Source organism: Lepidochelys kempii, unplaced genomic scaffold (genome assembly GCF_965140265.1).
Source record: "Lepidochelys kempii isolate rLepKem1 unplaced genomic scaffold, rLepKem1.hap2 scaffold_37, whole genome shotgun sequence".
Taxonomy (NCBI): Eukaryota; Metazoa; Chordata; order Testudines; family Cheloniidae; genus Lepidochelys; species Lepidochelys kempii.
This window is the reverse complement of record NW_027333638.1, coordinates 1,580,957-1,591,908: the sequence shown is the minus strand read 5'-3', so window position 1 is coordinate 1,591,908 and position 10,952 is coordinate 1,580,957. Positions and strand designations below refer to the sequence as shown.

The window sequence follows — 10,952 nt, the reverse complement described above, 5'->3', positions numbered from 1 at the left end:
AAACTCCCCTCCCGTGGGGGGGGGGCGGGATTTCCCTCCCCCCCCCGTTTTATCCGCAGCGGTTTGTCCCGGTGTCGGTGGGAAGTTGGAGCCCGGAGCCATCCCCCAACCTGGCTGCCCCGGCGTGGGGGTGGGAGGAGACGCCGGGTCTCTGCCGGGGCGGGGAAGGGAGGGGACGTGTCCCCCATGGGGCTGCCCCCGATCCCCGCTTCCGAGTCCCACTTGCTGCCCCCAACTGCAGCACCGTTGCCCCCATCCCCCACCTGCCCCCCACCTGCCCATCCCCCACTGCCGCCCCCTCCCCGCCCCCAGGGAGCCCTCCAGCTCCCCCACCCCCCACCCCCTTCAGTCAGCCCCTCAGAGGGCTCCCTGCTGCCCAGGTGACGGGGGGGGGGGACCATCACTTTCTGTTTATGTATTGGACAGTCACTGGAAATCCAGCCAACCAGTCCCCCTTTCCCACTCCTCCTATAATATATAAAAATCCCCTCCGATCTTGGTGGGTCTTTTTCCTCATGATATCAGTTGCGTAGTTCGTGACCCGTAGTCTCTGCAAATCTCAAAGATAGATCTAAAATACCCTCAACATTTGCCCCACTTGTCTCTAGTTGTCTTTTTCTCTTTGAACGTGCCCTGAGATCCCCCCCACCCCCGTTTCTCTCATGATAACATACTCCAGAAAACCTCAGATTTACACCTTTTCTCAGATTCTTGAATTTGGATATAAAATACTTGCCAATGTTGCCCATTTCTGCTCTATTAATTTATCAAATATTGATGGGAAATACACTCAGCTTTTGCCTGATATCAACAAGTGATAAAAAATCCCTATCATTTTCCTCTCTATAATTTGCAAAAATGGATACAAAATCCGTCAAATTTCCACCCTTTCTCTTTCATTTCTGAACACTGATCTCAAATCTCAGCTTTTCCCTCTTTCTATGTCATTATGAAATGTCAATTAAAAATCCTCTCGAGTTTTGGGCTGTTCCCCATGTCTCTAAATCCCAGCAACTTCTCCTTTCTTGGAGGGAACCTGTGGCCCTGAGTCCTTCTCCATCCTGGAGGTTGCAGGGAGTTAAATTGCCCAGTGATCATCTTTCCCCTCTCCTTTGTAAATCATTTGTTTCCCCCCTTTCTCTGTTAAAATGTTTGCCTATGAAAGAGACCAGCCACGTATTTAACACACCTCAAATGCAGAGGCCTCCCCATGTTTGGGGGATCAGTGACCCCCACCTGGTAACAGGAGAGATGGCTGGACCCTTTTCTTTTCTCCATCTGGCCTGGGATGAGGAGGTCCCTTTGAGTGCAGCGTGGGTCCAGAAGTATCTCAAACTCCGTGACAAATGGTCTCTCTGAGGGGGGGCTTCCCTCAGTACTAAGATGTAGCCACCTCTGGGGTGGATCCATGGTGGCCATTATTTGCTAGTGACAGGGCATGGAAATTTCTTCCCTATTTTGGCCCCTCCATGGCTTCCCTTCTCCTGTTAAAGAAGTGTCCCCCAGGTCTCACTCTTCCTGTGTGACTGGGCAGCAGCAGGGCAGTGATAAATTTCTATTCACTTATCAGACACTGTGAGGTAACACTATTGTTGTGTGGTGTGTGGGGAGGTTACAGCTGGAGCTGAAGGTGCATTGTGGTAAGGGGAGGCCTCTGGGTGACTGGGCAGGGGGTACCCAAGTCAGGTTAGTTGGTTCTGGAGGTTTGGGATTTTGGGGGGTGGTTCTGATGTTCCCAGCCTTGAGGCTTTGTGTCCTAGAGGTGGGTATCGCTGGGGGCCTGTTGGCTGCAGAACAGTGGGGGTGGGTGTCTCTTGGGGAGGTGGGTTAGAGGGTGCCTGGTGCTCTGTCTGGGCTTCCCCCACTGGCTCCTGGGATCGTTGCCATGCCCAGTGCACAGAGCTGGGGAGAGATCCCAGCAGTAGGTCGGGGATGCCAGTCAAGCAGAGTGAGGATCCCGCTGTAAAGCATCACGGGGCCCTGCTGGAGGGAGGGGGGGTCCCAGGCAAACATCATGGCAGATCCTGCTGGATGGCAGGCAGGGGTCCTAGGCAGGCAGTGGGGGAATCCCAGGCAAGCAGTGAGGGACTGATTTCCCAGCGGGGGGGTCTGGGCTCTGGGTACTGGGGAGTGGCTGGGGGCTCTGGGGGCTGCTCCTGACCTCCCTCCTTCTTCCTGATCAGCTTGTGCCAGAATCCTGGGGGCATTTCCCATCCACACTCGGTCACTATGGTAACTTTCTATCCACTTACCAAACACTGTGAGGTGAAATCACAGATTTTGCTTTTCTCCCCTCTTGAAAACTGCAGGAACTTCCTGTTCTGTTGGGGAAATCGTGTCCCCAGTCCTAGATCTGGGGGGTGAGGAAGGTGGGAAGGGGGTTAGCCCGACCACACAATGGTCTCTTCCACAGCATTCTGGACTCATTCTTTCTGAAATCTGGTTTCATTGAGACCATTGTTAATCCAGAGTCTCACTGCATGGAAAGTCAAGGAGTGACTCCAGATGGACAGTGGGGCAAATGAGATTAGCAATTCTCCTTTTGAGGAGGGTCTCTCATTATCTGATCTCCCCAGAGAGCTAAAGGAAGGAAGGCTGCTCATACGCTCTGCTCAGGATATTGGGGTTTAGCTTCCTGGGTCAGACCCTGCAGCCTCCATTGTGATCTGGGAGACCTGGCTGAGCAGCTGCTGCTCCCCCACCAGGGGTTCTGTGCTGGGAAGTGACTTTAATTAAAGCTTCTTCTCTGCCCGGCCCAGGTGATGACTTTCTCCAGCTGGTACTGGCCCCCTAGGGCAGCCCTGTGCCCTGTTAATACTAAATTCTGAGCCAGACGCTCCAGGTAACTGAAGGAAACCAAGGGAAAATGCTGGTGTCTGGCATTAAAATGACTCTACACAAACAGTCCCTCTCCCGGTCATTTCTCTTCCCATTAGCAATTGCAGAACAATCCAGCCATGGGGAGCAAACAACCCAGGAATGGGACTTTCCTTCCAGATGGGCAGGGAGAGGGGACAGGGAAAAGGAGATAGAAGGAGAAAGAGAGACCTGAAAAGGGCCGTGGGAAAGAAGAGTTTCAAGAGAGATTTCCAGATCGCTAATCTGCCCAGACAGATGTATTACTGCTCCCTGGGTAGAGTCACTTTCCTGTGGACAAGATGAGGATCAGACAGAGGAAAACCCAGTTCCTGACCCCATATCCCTCCTGCTGGGGTGTGGCTGCCCTGGGGTCAGTGTCAGAGGGAATCTCGAAAGTGACTCCTTTGGTTCTGCTTGTTTCTAGCATTGTGTTGAGAGACTTTGTTACAGGATCAGGGAAGGGAGTTTAAAAATGTGTCTGTGGGCTTAGCCTGGCAGGAGGGGCCAGGTTTACACTGTAATAAAGAGATCAAGCATTTTCCCAGCATGGCAGAATCTAGGGTGTCCGTCTGTCTGCAGGGAAAGGGCCTGGGGGAATCGTGCTGTGAAATGAACTAAAGCCTGTTGTGAAACCTCCACAACAGCCCTTCTCGCCCTGCCAGGCTGCAGAACGACGCCCACGTTTTGCTCCAGCTGATCCCGTCCTCCCATGGGACAGGGGAGAGAAATGGCTGCAGTGGAGCCAGTTCAGGTGGGGATTATTTTTGGGGGGTGGGGTTTGCTGGTGGGGTCCTGCAGGACGGGGAGGGGCAACATATACGCCGGAGAGGGGAAGCTTTGCACCGTCTGGTTTGGAGGTTGGAGCGGGGCAGGAAATGCACAGGGTGGAGAAAGGGAGGAGGCCAGGGGGTGGCAGACCTGCTGGGAGTTGTTTAATAAGTGGCCTAGATTCGAGGAACAGACCCATGAGGTTCGGAGGCGGAAATGCTCTAATTTATGAAACAGAAAATAACCCACCTACATGGAGCTGGGAAAACTGACCAGACTCCCAGTGCTGGAGCCTGACCTGACTAATCAGCGGCTGCTCTGAGATATGAAAGGGGCACCCACCAGCTGCCCCTCACTTCATATCCAGCTGCGCAAAATGAGGAGAGTGTTGGGCTTCCAACCAGGGAGCTCTCCCTGGACCCTGCTAGGGGCTCCATCTCCTGTATCAGGCTGTGGCTAGTAGGTGTGTGATGGATCTGCTGGGAGAGAGGAGGGGCTCTCTCTTCATCTCCTTACCCTGGTGTTTTCTGGGTGCTCTGAGCAGGGTGGGGGTGGAACTCTGTTGACTGTGAGCCTCCCAGAGCTTCCATTTGATTGGCTCCTCTCCCCCACGAATAGTGGGGCTGTGAATGGGGCAGTTGGTACTGAATGTGGGACTCTTGCTCTTTCAGAGGCCGGTGACCTTCGAGGAGGTGGCTGTGTAGAAGAGCGGGCTCTGGTGGACCCCACTCAGAGAGTCCTCTACAGAGAAGACATGCAGAAGAACTCTGAGAATGGGACCTCACTGGGTAAGGATTTCTGTGCCCTTGGTTATTAGGAGGGGAAATGAAGAGATAAGGTTCACGCCACCCCCACAATGCCACCTCTGCTCTGTCCTGTTTCTGCATCACCCCAACATGCCACTGACACATACAATAACACTCTACCCTCTCCTCCTACAGAACACTTCGGGAACAGAGCACAGGAGCAGTATCGCACAGTGTCAAATATCTCCTGTTTGCTCAAGTAAAACTGGGGGCTAGGTTCAGCATAATGAACAGAAGGTTCCTACCCTGGCCTTCTCTCAAACCCTGAGCCTTCTCCACCCGGACCAGAATGTGCTTGGGGTGTAACAAGCAGGCGGCTGGAGTCAGAGCTGCTGGTACAGGGTTACTGATCACACAGACACTCAGGCCGTCCTTGAATGCTGGCCTGGAGTGTCCAGACAAGGGAGCTCCAGCTGCAAAACATTGAATTTCACCCAGGATTACAGATGACGCAACTCCTCACTGGTCTGGATTGCACCCGTACATGTGAAAATGGCCTAGGTTGTTAGTGAAACTGCTTGAGACCTGGAGAGTCTTGCTCCCCCTTCACCATGTGCAATAGCCACAATCTCTCTTCTCTGCGGACTCTTTGGATCTTGGAGTGCAGCATTCCTGAAGTCACATGACCTGATTCTTATGTTTCACATTCTGCCTTTCCAGACTAATTAGAGTCTGTTACTTCTGAATGATAGCTTCTAATTTCCCAGTGTTCTCCACAGCCAGGGACTTTCATACTCCTTCCCATTGCACTGGACTCACTAGATTCCCTAGCACATAAATCTGGCCATACTGGGTCAGATCAAACATCCATGTAGCCCAGTATCATGTCTCCTGACAGTGGCTAATGCCAGGTGTCCCAGAGGGACTGAAGAGAACAGGCAATCAACAAGTGATCCATCACCTGTCATCCATTCCACAGGTTCTGGCAATCAGTGGTTAGGGACACCATCCCGGCTAATGGCCATTCACGGACCTATCTTCCATGAATGTATCTTGTTCTTTTTTTGAACACTCTTATAGACTTGGCCTTCACAACTTCCTCTGGCAAAGAGTTCAGCAGGTTGACTGTCCTTTGTGTGAAGAAATACTTCCTTTGGTTTGTTTTAAATCTGCTGCCTAGTACTTTAGTTGGGTGACTCCCAGTTCTTGTGTTAGGAGCAGGAGTAAATAACAGTTCATTATTTACTTTCTCTACAGCAGTCTTGATTTTATAGACTTCTGTCATATCTCCTCTTCTTCGTCTCTTTTCCAAGCTGAAAAGTTCCAGTCTTTTTAATCTCTCCACATATGGAATCTGTTCCCTACCCTTAATCATTTCTGTTTCCCTTTTCTGAACCTTTTCCAATTCCAATATGTCTCTTTTTGAGATGGGGTGATGACATCTGCTCCCAGTATTCAAGATGTGGGTGTACCATGGATTTATATAGAGGCAATATGATATTTTCTCTGTTATTATCTATCCCTTTCTTAATGATTCCAGCGTTCTGGTTGTTTTTTTGACGGCTGCTGCACATTGAGTGGATGTTTTCAGAGAACTCTCCACAATGACTCCAAGATCTGTCTCTTGAGTGGAAACGACTAATTTAGACACTATCATTTTATATGTATAGTTGGGATTATGTTTTCCAATGGGCTGCAATATGTGTTGTCCTGATATGTTGTACTGCTGAGATCCTGCATTCAGTGATATCCCTGCCCTTCCTGTTCCTTTTCTCTGCTGAACTCCACCAGCCCATTCTTAGTGTTCCCAGCTTCCTCAGGACTCTCTCATTGTGTCTGGACCTCTCTCTCTGCAAGAAGCAGTTCCAGGGAGACTTGTCCTCTGTCTGGAGTCTTCAATTTCTGGAACATGGATTTACCTTCTCTGCGTTGTAAGAGGCTCTGTCATAATGAGTGTCTGTGCCATTACCCAGAGTACAGTCTGGACTGTTGAACAGCTGTATCCACTCAGTTCTCCAACCTGGGGTATCTTTTCCACTGTTTTACTGTGAGAACAGCCCATCTTGGCCAGTAAACACCCAGTCTCCACCATGTAACTCTTTCCCAGCTACACGGTACTGAGTGCTGCTAGTCAGCCACTCATGAATTACACCTCAGGAGAACACCAGCAAATTGTCAAGTGCCAGACTTTCCCCCAGAAATGTGCATCTTGCACCATCCAGCACATTACTGAACAGCACAAGCTCATATTAAATCTTTAGTTTCATCAGTGGAAAATGACATGCACCAGCCTTGTTATCCCAAATGGAATTCCCCACAGACTTTAATCCAAACACACTGGTGTGATGTTCCACTCTGGTATTATCTGGACTGGTGATCTGCTAGGCCTCTCCAAACCTGGACTCTGGGAGCCAGCCTTACCCTGCTCTGCTGTGAGAACCCCCACTCCTGGGCTGTTCACGCACAGCCTCTGGTATGTAAACTGCTCCCAGCTACTTGCAAGTGAATGACACTAGCCAATATCTCCGGTCCCAGACACAACCCTAGGAACCTCCGTCTTGCAGCGTCCAGTAATGCCCACTGGATGCTGCAAACTTATATAAGTTTGTCAGTTTAACAAAAGAATTGATATGTACCAGGCTTGTTATCCCAAGCGGAGCCTCTGACACACTTCAGACCAGACACACTGCTTTAGGAAGAGTAAACAGATTTATTAGCTATAAAGATAGATTTTAAGTGATTATAAGTCAAAGCGTAACAAGTCTGATTTGGTCAAATGAAATGAAAGCAAAACCCATTCTAAGCTGATCTTAACACTTTCAGTGTCCTTACAAACTTAGATGCTTCTCACCACAGGCTGGCTGGTTACTTTTCAGTCAGGCTCTCCCCTTTGATCAGTGCTTCAGTTGCTTGGTGGTGGTGGTGGTGGTGTCTGTACATGTAGGTGGAAGAGAGAGAGCCAGCATGGCAACTGTGTCTCCCTTTTATCATGTCCTTTCTTCCCTCGTGGATTTGCGACCCCCCACCCCCGCTGCTTCAGAGTCAGGTGAGCATTTCTGAGTCTATCCAAGCAAGGTTGAGCAATTCTCCTGGTGTGGCCTCATACAGGTGAGTCATTGCATTGTAGCTCCCTTGCTGCACAATGGCTGTTGATGGGTTGACACCGTACCCAGGCGTTGGTTACTTTCCTTGCTGTTGCCTCTGGGGAGCTAATATCTGGCCGATTTCCCCCCCAATTTACAGCATGTTTTAGTGACAACCATACTACACAATTCTCATAACTTCATATCCTTATACTTATAAGAAGCACATGGGATCTTTTTCAGGGGAAAAGGCAATATGCTGCATTTATTGAAGATACAACAATTAATATACTCATTCAATTACCCTCCCCCCAACACACACACATACATACACTGCCCTGCCAGTCGATGTTATTGTTACAAGTCCAGAGTCCAGATCAATCTAGTGGCCAGCTAGGTTGATCACGGGTAGGGAGGAGCTGTATTCTGTTGGTCGCAACACTATGCTCTAGGGAATCTTGGCAGGACAAACCTAAAGTTTCATATCAAGGCACCCTGTTTATATAGTGATTTTTTTTTTTTTCCATTGGGTCCAGTGAGTTTTTCGAATGCATATTTTTTGGTCCAGGTTTTGGTGCATGTGTCTGGGAACCATAGGTTTAATTTACTATGGGGTATTGGACAGTATTACACAATAACTGTTAGTATTGTTTCTGTTTTAACAGGCTTGTTTTACTGATACGGTAATTGTGGGTAGCTGAAACTCCAGGTGGTATTTTCATAGGAACCCTCTATTTTAACTCCTATTTTTCAGGCATACATATTGGAATTTCCTAAGGGTTTAAGAGTTAGTGTCACTGAGTCCCCGGGCAATGCTCTGGAACTGCTTCCCATGAAGCCAGGCAGGACTCTGGGGCAGTCGCCTTTCTGTGAGCAGCCTGTCTTCAGGACACACAGCTCACCCAGCTTCCACCTTCCTGGGTCTGACCTCGGACCATTCATCATCCTCTGTCCCTCCGTGCGCTTCCCATAGTGAGTCCGCCCAGGTGGGGTCCTGGGGAAGCCAGAGGGTCCTGCCCCCCAACTCCGCAGTCAGACGTGACTCTCAGCCAGCTAGTAAAACAGAGGTTTATTAGATGACAGGAACATGGTCTAAAACAGAGCTTGTAGGTGCAGAGAACAGGACCCCTCAGCTGGGTCCATTTTGGGGGGCAGTGAGCCAGACAACCCCGTCTGCACTTCACTCCAAGTCCCCAGCCAGCCCCAAACTGAAACTCTCTCCAACCCCTCCTCCTCTGGGCTTTGTCCCTTTCCCGGGCCAGGAGGTCACCTGATTCCTTTGTTCTCCAACCCTTTAGCTCTCACCTTGCAGGGGGAAGGGCCGGGCCACCAGTTCCCAGGAAACAGGGTGTCGGCCATTCTCTGTGCCCAGACCCCTGCACACACCTGCCCTCTAGGGCTCTGCAACAGTCATACACCCTTATCCCACCACCTAGATACTTAAGAACTGCATAAGGGAAATTGAGGCACCCCCACACTATTCAGAGGAAACATTAAGAACAGTCCCGCTTCGTCTCATGTACCCATTGACATTTGTTGCTTTTTTTTTTAATGTGGTATACCAATGGGCTAAGACGATCCACTATGGAGTAAGGGCCTATCCATTTTGATTTTAGTAAGTGACCCCTTTTTCCCATTTTAAGGTTTCCTTTTTTAATATTTTGTAACAGTGTGGCAGCCAGGGCCATGCTATTAGCTACCAAACATTCATCTGTTTTTTTTAAAAAGGGTGTGATTCATCAGGGAAACACTGGGCGGGGGTTGTGAGAGCCTTCTGTTTCAGCAGGGTTAAAGCGGAGTCTTGCTGTTTTTCCCCATTCCCATTTTGTCTTTGTATCAGTTTCCATAATGGGTGAGTTACTTTAACATATTTATAAATGGGTTGTCTAAGAAAATTGAGTCCTCCTAACAGTACTCTTAAAGAGTGGGCGTCGGTAGGGGCCGGCATTACTAGTGCCTTTACTTTCCTCTGATCTACCTGTCTCCCTTCTTCTCCTTTGGTTTGACGACTTTGTGCTGCCCTTTATGGGCTGTTCTTTTCTTCCTTTATCAGTTAGGTAATTTATATTAACACAGATGCTTTTTGGCTTGCTTTTGTATTTAAAGACATTTGCAGCTTAGGCCTGGTCTACAGTATGTGGTTGTTTTGGAATTAGCCGAGTTACTTTGAAATAAAACTGATTCCGTCCATACGACCACACCAGTTTTTTTTATTTAAAGGGCTCTTTAATCCGATTTCTGTACTCCACCTCAGCAAGTGGAGTAGTGCTGAAATAGAGATCGCAGTTCCGGGTTACAGATACTGTGGCCGCAATTTGACGTTATTGGCCTCCGGGAGCTATCCCAGAATGCTCCCTTGTGACCGCTCTGGACAACACTCTCAACTCTGATGCACTAGCCAGGTAGGCAGAAAAACCCCCGGGAACTTTTGAATTTCCTGTTTGGTCACCATCAGCACAGTCCACCATCACAGGCGACCATGCAGAGTCCACCATCACAAGAGACCATGCAGTCCCGGATTCACAGACGAGCTCCAGCATCGTCCAAAGGGGAGGTACTGGATCTCATCACGTGTTGAGGAGACGAATCTGTTATAGCAGAGCTACGTTCCAAAAAAAGGAGCGCAAATACATACACTAAAGTCTCTAGGGCCATGACGGAAAGAGGCTCTTCCAGGGACACAGAGCAGTGTCGTTCAAAAATCAAGGAGCTCAGGCAACAGTACCATAAAGCCAGGGAGGTGAACGGGCGCTCTGGTCATAGCCACATACATACCGCTTCTACCGTGAGCCACATGTAATTATGCGGGGTGACCCCACCACTACCCCACCACTGTCCGTGGACACCTGCAAGGGGGGAGTAGCTCAGACCGAGGAGGATGAGTTTTTGGAGGACGAAGAGGAGGAGGAGGAGGACAATGCACAGGCCGCAAGTGGGTATCTGTTTTCCCCCCAGGCAGGAACGATTCTTAACGCTGGAGCCAATAGCCTCTCCCCACTCCCAAGGCAGGCTCCTGGACCATGACCCTGAAGAAGGCACTTCTGGTGAGTGAGAGCTTGATTGGAGCCACGTGGTGAGGAGTGGGGGGAAACCCAGCCACGCTGGGCTGTTCGCATTTAGTTTAAAGGGCTCATCCCTGCTCAGAGCCTCATCGGAGCCACGAGGGGTGTGGGGGGGGAGGGTGTTGTGTGAAGCAATCATCCCAGAGAGCCCGCAGGCCCTCCTTTTATATGGCAAACCCACCAGGCATTGCTTGCTATGGGAAAGGGGGCCCAGCAGTTTGAAAGCATTGAAAGGAATGCAGAAGAAGCAGAACCCCGTGTGCCCCTAGGGCTTACCATGGCTTCCTGCAAGCTGAACTCTGTTGCCCGGCCGCATGTGATGGCTTACTCACACCAAAGTGGCAGGCACTTCAGTATAAGAGGCAAAATGAGACCTTGTACAGAAAGAACATGTGCTGTGTACTATGAATTGCCTGTTTCACTGAGAAAGAGTG

The 10,952-nt window shown here is 49.9% G+C and overlaps 1 protein-coding gene across 1 annotated transcript in view; it reads left to right on the top strand.

Annotated features, from left to right (window-relative positions):
- LOC140904593 (uncharacterized) overlaps positions 1–10,952 on the top strand; it is a 261,339-nt gene that overhangs the window by 6,702 nt on the left and 243,685 nt on the right. The window contains exons 3-4 of the mRNA XM_073327024.1: positions 3,522–3,610; positions 4,299–4,415. Of these exons, the coding sequence (XP_073183125.1) occupies positions 3,522–3,610; positions 4,299–4,415 (206 nt within the window). The remainder of the gene's footprint in view (positions 1–3,521; positions 3,611–4,298; positions 4,416–10,952) is intronic.